Below are 13055 nucleotides of genomic sequence, written 5' to 3' on the forward strand. Positions count from 1 at the left end.
TTTCCAACAAAATATATACGGGGAAGTTTGATGTAGGAGGTGACGGTGTTGGGGTCAGGGTCATTGCGTGTGGGCTAGAGTTGATCTGAAACAGCATTCTTTTTTACAAACTTTTATTTAACCAGGTAAATCCCGTAAATCTTTTTCGAGGGTGACCTGGACGAGACGGGCAGCAACAAAAGAAACACATAGTTACAAACAAAAAACACAGAACAAGAGTTAAAAAAACTAAAAGTTAAGAGACGGTGACTTTAGTATTTAAGTACTATTAGAAGTGTATTGAGTATATTTTTTGTGCTAAATTGGAACAACTTGAAGAACACTTAGTGCAATTTAAGTACATGACTGGTAGTTCACTTGAATAATAGTTTTATTGTATTTTAAATATATTCTAAATATATTAACATTGTGATTATACTCTAATCACATTATACATCTAATAATATTGTGCTAATAATATACCAAATATTACCAAATATACCTGGACGAGACAGGCAGCAACAAAAGAAGCACATAGTTGCAAAAAAAAACCTTCAGAACGAGAGTTAAAATAAACTACAAGTTAAGAGACAAGCGACATAACCGAGTTAGTTTTAGAAACATAAAAAATGTTTGGGAACCTGCCTCCATTTCTTTGATTACCTTCGCATTGAAATGCGGAAGGTTATGTTTTGATCGCCATGTATTTTGTTTTTGTTATGCGTGTTACTCGCATAACTCAAAAAGTATTAAACCGAATCGCATGAAATTTGGTGGGATGATTGGTTGTTATCCGGGGACCATTTGATTAGATTTTGGGATTGATCGGGTCAAAGGTCAATGTCAAGGTCATGAAAAGGTCAACATCTTATTTTTACCATCAATTTGTATCCAATTGGCATGCAACTAATGCCAACATTTTCATAATTCAATGCCCAATCTTGTGATATGCGAAGGTATGCGCTCTACCGAGTGCCCATTCTAGTTTAATATTTAAAAGTAAGCGGTGTCAGTTCTTTTGAGTGTGTTTGGTGTTAGAGCTGGAAGTCATTTCCTAGCGAGCAGTATTGGGGATGTGTTGTCGGGGGAATGTTGACAGTAACTGTAACTCCGGCACTCTGGCAACGCTCAGCTGAGAAAATTAGAGAGCTCTCGGGAAGCGGCTGCCAAGCGGAAGGGGAAGTGGCCGAGGTGGGTTGGATCTTTGGTTATGTTGGTTTTCTCCAGAGGTAGTGGGCTTGTTACGTCCATGTGATCCAATGAGGTCGTGCAGTTCAGATTATACATGTTGCAGAGCTCTTGTTCAGTCAGCAGCAGAGACGGGCCTTTGTTCTGCATATATGGATAACTTGGGTTTTATTTTGAAAAGGCAGGACCTTTTGTCCTCTTCTTTAGAGATGGATCCAAAATAATAATAATCCACAAATCCTTAAATTATTATATTCGCAGTTGATTCGGACCTTTGTATGTTCACCACTTATTTTGAGATGCAAATCTTTTCGGGACATTTTGAATGTAATGGTCCGTCATTAATTGCATACCCTCAAACAATCAATTACAGTTTGTTACATTGGGGTCAGTTTAATTAAGACACGAAGACAGAAACTCACTTTCCTGGAAATTGGTCATACAAGTTCATATTTGATTTTGGCAGGTTTTTTATAGCATGGGATGTGTTTCAGGTGACAGGTCACTCAGGAACTTGAAGTTTTTTTCCCAGCATTTCTCATCATCTCTAGTATCCTTTAAATTGATATTTGCATAGAGCAAGGGTGGGGGGGTGGGACAGCAAACCAAGCCAGATGATGGACTGAAACATTTAGGTTTCATCATAAGCATCTCCATGTGTGTTATTGTCTCTAATAAGAAGGTGTGTTTGAGAGTCAACAGAAATACAATATTTCCGTAAAAAAAGAAGTAGAAGAAAACTGCCTTTTTTGGTGCATACTTCCACTACAAGGCTCTACACAAAGCACACTTCCTGCTTTAAGCACAGCCAAACCCTAAGTATGTCACCCCCCCCCCCCCCCCATACATACTCAGAACCATGCATGAAAGACAACACACACACACACACACACACACACACAATGCACACACAACGTGCGTTGTTAGTTTAAGTGCCATGATGGTGGTTTAGGGATACCTAAAAAACCTCGATCTACAATGAATTTTCCGAGCAGGTGGGAGACCCTCCTCGTGGGCTTGTGGATACAGGTGGGCTTTGTCCCCGGGACGCAGTGCGAGGACGCTGCTGTCAGATGTCTGTCCATGGAAGGTAGGGCTTAAGGAAGCATAACTTTTTTTGTACAGTTGAATTACGCTAATAACTAATTAATTAAGTTCAAATTCACAGCTGCATCTTCTTATTTACTGTTTGTTTCCACGTTTCCAAAGTCACAAAATATGTTGTTTTTACAAAAGTCATGTGAGAATTTTTATTTTATTTCTGGGAACAAGATAATACATATGGCCTGGCAATTAATGGTTATTGTTTTTTCACAACAAAAACACACTAACTTGTTGCAACGATTTAAAAATGTTTTGTTTGTATACCACCTTCTTTGAATTGCAGGGATGTTTGTTTCTGTGTGATGTGTAATATTTAAATGTTAATATATTTGTCATTTCTGGAGCAGATGTTTTGCTATTAAAGGACGAGCAGGATCCTAAATGTTTCACCCGCACAGAGCAGGACTTCACCTGCTTCTTTGAGACCGCGGATAACAGAACTTATGATTTACTCTACAAGTTTGAAAGGTATGTTTTATACACAATACATAGATTGTGTTTTGTATATTTAGGGAACCTCAAACTTATTTCATCATTTAATATTATCTGATTCTGTTTAGAATGTTTTTTTTAACTTTTGACTCGTTACTATTCAACTATTTAATGTTACATGTTGATGTTCATTAGTATTAGTGTGAACTGTAGGTGTCTCACACAGGTCTCGGAGTAACGTCATAAACCCATATCAACCAGACCCAACCAAATATGTTGTATATTTCCCTTTGAAAGATGTCTTTATTTCATACATTTAGAATTGTCCATTTACATGTGAACCTGTTTCTTCCTCTATAAGTCATCTATAAGCACTTTAAAACTATACTTACCTTTGTAAAATATGCTTTACAAACGGTTTGTTTGATAGCTTAATATATATATATACTATATATATATATATCACCATGTCTGTTGTTTGTGTCATTTATTATATATATATGTGTATGTTTAAATATATATAAATATATATATAAATATAAATAAATAAATATATAAATATATATATATATATATATAAATATATATATATGTATATATGTGTGTATATATATACAGGACTGTCTCAGAAAATTAGAATATTGTGATAAAGTTCTTTATTTTCTGTAATGCAATTAAAAAAACAAAAATGTCATGCATTCTGGATTCATTACAAATCAACTGAAATATTGCAAGCCTTTTATTCTTTTAATATTGCTGATTATGGCTTACAGCTTAAGAAAACTCTAAAATCCTATCTCATAAAATTTTAATATTTCCTCAGACCAAGTAAAAAAAAAGATTTATAACAGCTGAGTGTTTGTCAAGGCTCAGGAAACCCTTGCAGGTGTTTCGAGTTAATTAGACAATTCAAGTGATTTGTTTAATACCCTACTAGTATACTTTTTCATGATATTCTAATATTTAGAGATAGGATATTTGAGTTTTCTTAAGCTGTAAGCCATAATCAGCAATATTAAAAGAATAAAAGGCTTGCAATATTTCAGTTGATTTGTAATGAATCCAGAATGCATGACATTTTTGTTTTTAATTGCATTACAGAAAATAAAGAACTTCATCACAATATTCTAATTTTCTGAGACAGTCCTGTATGTATATGTATATATATATATATATATATATATACCACCATGTCTGTTATTTGTGTCATTTATTCTGATCCAGTCTTCCCGGAGAGAAAAGGTGTGAAATGTCTGTCCAGACTACAGAAGTCGGAAATTCGCTCCACATCTGTTCATTTCCTGGATGTGATGTTTTCTCCTTTGTGGAAATACATCTTGAGGTGGTGGAGCGCAACACCAACACCAACACCAACACCAACACCACCAACAGCCTCTACAGTCGCACCGTCTGTGTGGAGGAGCACTGTAAGACTTTCTCTTTTTTTTGCAATATTTATTTACTACACACAGAGAAATAATGGTTCTCAAATGGTTCTTTAAAAGGCTTTTTCATCCTACGAAGAACCATCACCTACTGAAGAACCATTCTTTCGTTTGAGACACCTTTATAGGTTCTTTGAAGAACTCTTTAAGGAAATGGTTCTTTAAAGAACCCTGGTTTGAAAGGTTCTCTGTGGAACCAGATATGGTTCTTCTATGGCATCACTCTGAAGAACCATTTTCGGTTCCAGATGGCACCTTCATTTTTCGGTGTGTAACTAAAGAGCATGGAAATATAGAAAACGTATATGAAGACTTATGCATAACTCTTCCCATCCCTTCAGTGGATGTTCAGGGGTAAATAAAAGGTCAACTGTGTTTGCTACAATCAATGGACGAATCAATTAATTAGAAATACATTGTGAACGTGTGTTAGGGGTGAGAACATTAGATACTTCATCACGTCTCATAAGTTGCAATATTTGGGCTGATGCCATTTTTTATCCAGAGATTTGGTGCTAAATCTATATTTGAATTGTAATGAGATGAATTGATTTTTTAAAAATCAACAATTCTTCCCAAAACACATTAATCACCACAACCTCGAGAAACACACTAGAAAAATGCATCCTTCATAGTAAAGACTATATAAATATATTTAGGAAAAATAGGAAAAATGCATGCGGTGATTTAGTATTAAAAAGTTGTTGACATTTGGAGATTTCTGTATGTCGCCTCACAAGAGGTCACAAAAGGTCATTTCATACTGTGATGTTAAGTTTTACTTCGATAAAATGGCTTATATGGAGACGAGCATACAGTGGGCATTGTACATGGGAGACTTCATGTGAGAGATCAAGGGACCCTTTTGAATTTGTTTGTGTGTGTGTATATATATACATATATGTTTCATTTTATATACATATATACTTCATTTTGTATTTTATATTTTACTTGTATACATCTATATCTTTCATTCCTGTTTTTTATATTTTATATTTTATAATATTTATTCTCGTGTGTTTAGTTCATTGGTGCTGCTACTGTGACGACAGATTTCCCCTTGGGGATTAATAAAGTATATATCTATCTATCTTGAAGAAGGCCGTGCTCATTTTTCCTTTCTTTTCATAGTATTTCGTCTCATATGAGCAAATTAGTACTTCTGAAAAGCCAAAAAAAAGACAGAAAGACAGGAAGCGTCAAGCACCAAGAAAGACAGAGGGGCCTCCTAAACTTGTTGCCTTAACGGCAGTTCATTATTTGTCTTCGATGGATCCCCGCGATGTACTCGATCGTGTTATTTTGATCACCTTTTCTTCTCCTCTAGTCCTCCTGGATCCCCCCTTCAGTGTGTCTTTACACCAAAATGGCCGAGCGGGACAGCTGCATGTTTCATGGCACTCGAAGGTCTCGAAATACTGTAAAGACGACGTGACGTATCGGATCCGATACTCATCCGAAGGGTTGGGAGAGAAGGTGAAAGAGGTAGGACGTGCACACGGCTCCTCCTCGCACATCCATAGAGATATTTGTATAACTCTATAAATAGTCGATAACCGCAGTAGTGGATCTTTTGTTGGTTTCAGGTTACATTGTATGACTTCAGTGTTCCTCAGAGGCAAGAAGAAACTTTTCTTGTGGCTGGTTAATTTTGAAATGTAGTGTTCTGTAGCGCCCCCCAGAGGGGAGACAGTGCAACACCCTGTGTGAAGGGTTTTGAGCAGGGTCGTCAAACTCATGTTCACCGTGGGCCAAATCAGCATCATGGCCGCCCTCTTAAAGGGCCGGAAACACTTTATAAACTCCTCAAACATATTGTTAAATAACTCTCTTTGCATTTGATTATTGTTTATTTGAGTGTAGAAAGAAAAGTACATGCTAAGAAAAATATTTAAGTCAAAAATCTTTTTTTTATAAAGTAATATCATTGGGACTAAGTTGTACCAGTATTGATATTGATTTATTAATCGATCTATTAATTACATCAGGGATTGTGTGTATTATTTGTAACCCTCCTTCACATCTAGGCCTGCATTAGTCATCGCGGTGGGTCAAATCAAGTAAAATGTATAATTTTGGGACATTATGTTTGTTATTATTTACATTTTCCGAGCGTGTGATTCCTCCAGACGAAAGAGGGCGGCGTGCTCGAGTCTCTGGTACCAGGGGAGGAGGTCGAGGTCCAGGTCACCGTCAAGTGTGCCTTAAATCCAAACGCAGGGCACTGGAGCAGCTGGTCGCCGCCCGCGAGGGCCGTGGTTCCCCAAGATGCAGGTGGGTCGAAACGAGTGTGAATCTCGAATGATTAGATTAGATTAGATTTAACTTTATTGTCATAACACAAAGTACAAGTACTGGTGTAACGAAATGCAGTTAGCATCTAACCAGAAGTGCAAAGCAGAAGAGTGCAGAGTATGTGCAAATGGTAATATAAATATAGATTAAAGTGCAGATGTGACGTAGATATGTGATATGTGTGCGGCAAAGCAAAAAAAACGCAGCGTCCTCATCCTGTGAAAAATACTTTCTCTTCTTCCAGATGATATTTCTCTCACGTGCTTCACGTCCGACCTGCGAAACATCACCTGTCGTTGGCACGGTAACAGATATGGAGAAGAGAAGGCGTACACGCTTTTCTACACGATGTTTCTCAGGTACGCTAACGCGCCGCTCGCCATCATCGGCGCGCGGCACGCCTCAGGTCACGCTGCGCTAATGTAGCGGCAGCTTTCATTGAGTTTGAGTTCAAGGACAAAGTTATCTACGATATCCTTCACAGTAAACACGGCATCACTTTGAGCAACTTTAATGTTGCAAACTATTTGTTGTTGTTGTCGTCTCATCCTCTGCAGAACTAAGTGGTCAGAAAAAGAAGAACAAAATCAATGGGTGAATCAATTAGTTTAGTTATTTTATAGTAGTATTGTTTAATTATTCGTATTTAAGTTAGATGTTTTTGATATATTAGAATATATTTTTATTGTGATAGTTTATAGTTTAGTTTAATTTGTTGTTTAGATATACAGTATTTAGTCTTTTGATTGTTTATTTGTTCTCTAATTGGGTAACACTGTGGGCACCTGTGGTTATATGTAGGAGTAGGCAGGTACGGGACCAGCATGCACCTGGGTAGGCCGATGTTGTTTTTACATTAGGAGTTCCTTTGTTCTTTTGTTTGTTTGCTTGTTTTGTTATTTTGTTGTTATCAGAAAAAACTGAATCCTGATTGGACAATACTTTATTTTGTCTATGTAAACAACAAACTCACGGAGCGTCAGTGGAAATTTGATTTATGTTTGTTTTTGATTTATTGGACCAATGGCCACTACAACGGCAAATTACTTAGAGCAAACGATAACGTCGCAAACTTTTCTTTTTTTTATCATCTCTTTCCTCTGCACAACTTTCCTTTAAATTTCATATTTTAATCTAGACTGACAACAAAAAGTGTTTTTTTCTTTGGCTCTGATTTATGATGATATTACAGTGACAGTCTGGGCTGGACGGAGTGGACCGAGTGTCTCTCTGACGTGGCTGATCGGTGCCGTTTCCGTGGAGACGAGCATGGAAGAGTCCTGGTGAAGCTCAGCGGCGCTTCAGCTCCACTCGGCAGAACCTTCTACACTCCAGAGTTCACGCTCCGCAGGAGAGGTGAGGGACTCCTGCTTCTTTTTCTGTGTTCCTTTGAGCTGCATGTCCTTAAAGTTATTTCATTAGATTAAAAAAGGAATATGAAGTGATGAAATCTGACACAAAGGAGAATCGTCTCCTCTAAATGACTCAAAATACAGTTTGTCAACAAACTAGGGTTCTTTAAAGAACCATTTCCTTAAATAGTTCTTAAAATAACCTATAATGGTTTTACTTTTTATTACTTTTCATTACTTTTTTATAACTTTTTTACTCATGATTACTTTTTAAAACTTATTACTTTTTCTTTTTTATTACTTTTTCTTTTTTTATTACTCTTTTAGTTTTTATTACTTTTGTACTTTTTATTACTTTTGTACTTTTTTATTACTTTTGTACTTTTTATTACTTTTCATTACTTTTGTACTTTTTATTACTTTTGTACTTTTTCATTACTTTTTTACTTGTTATTACTTTTGTACTTTTCATTACTTTTGTACTTTTTTATTACTTTTGTACTTTTTATTACTTTTGTACTTTTTTTATTTACTTTAGTACTTTTTATTACTTTAGTACTTTTTATTACTTTAGTACTTTTTATTACTTTTGTACTTTTTTATTACTTTTGTACTTTTTATTACTTTTGTACTTTTTTTTTTACTTTTGTACTTTTTTATTACTGTAGTTCTCTTTTATTACTTTTGTACTTTTTCATTACTTTTGTACTTTTTATTACTTTTGTACTTTTTATTACTTTTCATTACTTTTGTACTTTTTCATTACTTTTGTACTTTTTATTACTTTAGTACTTTTTATTACTTTTGTATTTTGTATTACTTTAGTACTCTTTTATTACTTTAGTACTTTTTATTACTTTTGTACTTTTTTATTACTTTTGTACTTTTTAATTAATTTTGTACTTTTTATTACTTTTGTACTTTTTATTACTTTTCATTACTTTTGTACTTTTTCATTACTTTTGTACTTTTTATTACTTTTGTACTTTTATTACTTTTTTTTACTTTTGTACTTAAAGAATCACTCCCTTAAATAGTTCTTCAAATAACCTATGAAGGTGTCTCAAAGAACTTTCAAAAATGGTTCTTTAAGGCACCATTTCTGGTTCCACAAAGAACCTTTCAAACCAGGGTTCTTTAAAGAACCATTTCCTTAAATAGTTCTTCAAAGTACCTATAAATATGCCTCAAAAGAAAAAGAGTGGTTCTTCAGTAGAAGATGGTTCTTCGTAGAACCACAACGCTTTTGAAAGAACCATTTAAGAACCATAACTCTTCTGTGTGTAGAACATGTGGTTCCACGTCCACTCACACATCGCGTGTTTCTCTTTTCATCTTTTAGTTCAGACGTCCCCGCCGCGTCGTCTCAAAGGAACATTTGAAGGAGACCAGCTGTGCGTGGCGTGGGACGCTCCTCTCCCGTCTCTGTCTCCTCACCTGAAGTATGAAGGCAGCTACCGGGTCCGAGGGGCGGAGGCCTGGACCGTAAGACCTCATTTACAGCTAAACTATTTTTATTTGAATCTTTATTTGTATCTTTTTATATTCCTTTAAAAAAATATGTTTGTGTTCAGTCTATATCAGACTCCCTCAGAACATTTTTAATCATCGAATATGTAGAGTTGTGGTAGATTTTATATATACAATGTAGATAAGAAAGTCTATGTTTGAATTATTCTTTCGAATACAAAAAATACTTCTAGAATTATTACTAATGATTCGAATGGCAAGTTTATGTTTTGTTCAGTGTGACTGTGAGTGGTTAATATTACCACCAGATGGCTCTAAAATGAGGAGTATTACAACACAATGACATTCAATGACAACTTTAATAAGCGAGATGATTCATGATACTGGTTATTTTACCATGCTAGATATTGCAAAATAACTTAATTTTCCAAAACATGAGGAAATACAAAGAATATGTGTGCAAATGAAACAGTATTCAGGGAAGGGATAACAAATGCATAAAGGGGCAGTATTGCAAGGGCACATCAATATATCTAAAAGGAGCTGAAGAATGCAAAATGAGCATGTCATGACTAAGTATGACCCTTTTATGTGTTTTTTACAATTGCAAATCAAAATAAAACCGTTGTGTGCCCCAGACGGTGTCCCTGAAGGGCCCCGAGACAGCCACGTGTCTGGAGGTTCCGACAGGAAGCCGCTACAGCGTCAAATTCAGGGCTAAACCCAACGGGTCCGTTTACTCAGGACTCTGGAGCGACTGGTCCGACGTGCTCACTGGAGACACGCCCACTGACATCGGTGAGATCCAATTACAATTCAATTCAGTTTATTTTGTATAGCCCGATATCACAAATTGCAAATTTGGCCTCAGAGGGCTTTACAATCTGTACACATACGACGTCCCTGACCTTTGACCTCACATCGGATCAGGAAAAACTTCAAATAAATAAAAAGAAGAAATAGATGTAATGTGACCAGAATGAAGCTTTACAGAGTTACATAAACACATTCAATGAATATGACAGAGTGTATGAATAAATAAGAGTAGGTATAGACCACGATCCAGACCTCCGCAATCCATGAGACAGGGGATAATGCTAATACACTTCAGCAGTCCATTATGTTGTTTACATTCCACAAGCAGTTTATACAAATGTGATTATGTGATAACAATTGTTGAACACTGTTCTGCCAATATATACAAATATTAACATTATAGACCTATAATATACTTTGAGTACTTTGTTCATCTCATTAAACACTCAACCATTCAACGTTAATGCATTATTAATAACCTTCCACAGGCTCGTTGCTCATGCTGTGTTTACCCGTCGTGGTGCTGATGATTGTCATCGTCCTCATGTCCTTGTTCTCCCCGTACCTCAGGTACGAAAAAAAATCAAACAAAAATACTCATAGCTTTTTCCATTTGATTTTTTTATTTATGGATATTTATTTGTAACCTACAATAAACACTAAAATGATTGGTATCCAAAGAAATCAAACAAAAATACTCATGATACCTTTCTCTATTTTTTTCCCCATGGATATCAATTTGTACCATACAATAAACCCTAAAATAATGTTCTTATGATGACATAAATCCGTTTCTACTACTATTGATTTCCAAAATGTTTAATTCATTATTTATATAGCATTTGATTTTTTTCCGTTTGAAGATTATTTTCTCGTCTGTTGTTTTACGTGTTTTTTATAGTAAACTCAAGCTGTATTTTTGGCCGCCGGTGCCCGACCTTGACAAAGTCCTCCATGGTTTCCTGACAGAGGTCAATGGGCCGCTATGGGTACATTATTTTACTTAATAGCATAACTCTTAATAAGTGCACCAGAATTTCCCAATGTTTTTTTAAAAAGAGATTTTGGCTATGAATAATTTTTCCAAATAGATGCACATATTTATATATATATAAATGTAACAGCAGCTATGGATTATATTTATTTTAGTACTAGTATGAATTCAGATGGAAATAAGGAAATTAGTAGAACACAAGTAATTATATGTCAAATTAAAGTGATTAATCATTTCCAACTGTGTTAAATGTGTGTCAGAGTTTAAAATGTGTTAAACATTAAATATGTTTATACTTTAAATACTTTTATTCTCTACAGAATCCTCCAATCACAGCAAAGCAGTACGCTGATGAAACCTCTTCATCTGTGGTAGAAATAATGTCTGAAGATGAAGAGGTCTCCCCATCGGGGGGATCCACCGAGCTCCCGGCGTTAGAACGGCGATTCTGCGGCGGAGAACCGCTCGATGGAGGCCAACGGACCGAAGTCTTTCCGGACTACGTGACTCTGAACAAAGACAGCGTCGTCCTTTGCCCAAATGGAAACGCGTACGTCTACGAGGAAGTCGGAGAGAAAGAAGAGCCAGAGGTGAGCGACGAGGTTTTCCAAACGTGTCGCGGTTCCTGCGCCGATGGCTCAGGCGGTGACTTTCTGAACCGTTCCTACTTGCATCTGGCTGAGCCGGCTGACCTCTGCAAGGTCACCGTTGCCAGGGGGCGGGGCAACCTCTATACTAATTTCCCCCTGTAGCTAAATGTAGAGAACCACAACTTCCACTGGTGCAGCGGCTGGAACAAAAGGTGTGTTTCCGCGTATCCATGGTATAATAATGGGGGAGTATTTGTAATCATCCATCATAACAGTCTCTCTGAAAGGTGGACACATCAATATTTGAGAACAAGAACATAACTTCTTGCTTTTTGGTTAAAATGCTGTGGGCGATAATGCTACTTTTATTTTGGTAACTGTATATACAGGTCTTCTATACAGATAAGACCGGCTAACAATAATTACCAGGTGGTAGCCAGCAGTTAGTTTAGCCTAGCTTTTTTTGGGACTTGGATTATTTTTTCAATAAAATATGTTGATTGTATTTGTCACCTTGTGTCAAGTATGTGGAAATATGAGGTGGAGTGTCACATCCACGCAAAGTTTTACATGAGCCAATTGTATATATGTTATTACTATCAAATGATCTGCATCCGAAAGACGATAATTAGCCATACTATATTGTAATGTTACTTTTATATTGGTAACTGTACATACAGGTCTCCACACGGCTGTCTTTTTATGTCCACAAGAGATAACCATAGAGATGACAAGATATTTTGTGAGGTAGTCAAGAAGACTGCATCTTGCTAACAGTAGTTACCCGGTGGTTGCTAGCAGTTAGCTTAGCCCAAAACATTTTGGGGACTTTTCTTTTGAAAGATTTGAGAGGATTATATATTCAAATGAAATTTTTTTGATTGTATTTGTATGAGGAAATCTGAGGTGGAGTGTCACATCCCCCCCAAAGTTTTACATGAGCCAATTTTTATAAATGTTATGACTATTTTAAATCATTTGTACCTGAAAGACGATAATTAGGCATACTATATTGTAATGTTACTTTTATATTGGTAATTGTACATACAGGTCTCCACACTGCTGTCTTTTAATGTCCACAAGAGAGAACCATTAGATGACGAGATATTTTGTGAGATATTCAAGAAGGCTGCATCTTATAAGACCGGCTAACGGTAATTACCAAGTGGTTGCTAGCAGTTAGCTTAGTCAACTTTCTTCTTTTTTTTGATGAGAGGATTATATATTCAAATGAAAATGTTTTGATTGTATTTGTATGTGGAAATATGAGGTTTTACATGAGCCAATTGTATATATGTTATTACTGTTTCAAATGGCTGTATCTAAAAGACCTTGATGATCTTCTTCTTTTTTTTTATCAGAATAAAAAAAATGTTTGTGTCCCTGTTAA

General features: G+C 35.9%; 1 protein-coding gene across 3 annotated transcripts; it reads left to right on the top strand.

The window, feature by feature from the left end:
• The first annotated feature begins 2067 nt into the window (after positions 1 to 2067).
• On the top strand, positions 2068 to 13055 carry mpl (MPL proto-oncogene, thrombopoietin receptor). Of its 3 annotated transcripts, none has more exons than XM_056414646.1 (12): positions 2068 to 2257; positions 2619 to 2739; positions 3928 to 4130; positions 5476 to 5633; positions 6278 to 6422; positions 6688 to 6802; positions 7636 to 7799; positions 9138 to 9280; positions 9904 to 10063; positions 10570 to 10651; positions 10983 to 11070; positions 11396 to 13055. In XM_056414646.1, the coding sequence occupies exons 1-12, from the start codon at positions 2146 to 2148 to the stop codon at positions 11825 to 11827; spliced, it is 1923 nt and encodes a 640-aa protein (XP_056270621.1). In that variant the 5' UTR covers positions 2068 to 2145; the 3' UTR covers positions 11828 to 13055. The 3 variants fall into 3 exon arrangements, with proteins under 3 accessions (XP_056270621.1, XP_056270623.1, XP_056270624.1); XM_056414648.1 differs by having other exon boundaries at positions 10983 to 11052; XM_056414649.1 differs by having other exon boundaries at positions 2670 to 2739.

The sequence above is a fragment of the Pseudoliparis swirei genome, chromosome 5, assembly GCF_029220125.1.
Source record: "Pseudoliparis swirei isolate HS2019 ecotype Mariana Trench chromosome 5, NWPU_hadal_v1, whole genome shotgun sequence".
NCBI classification, from domain to species: Eukaryota; Metazoa; Chordata; class Actinopteri; order Perciformes; family Liparidae; genus Pseudoliparis; species Pseudoliparis swirei.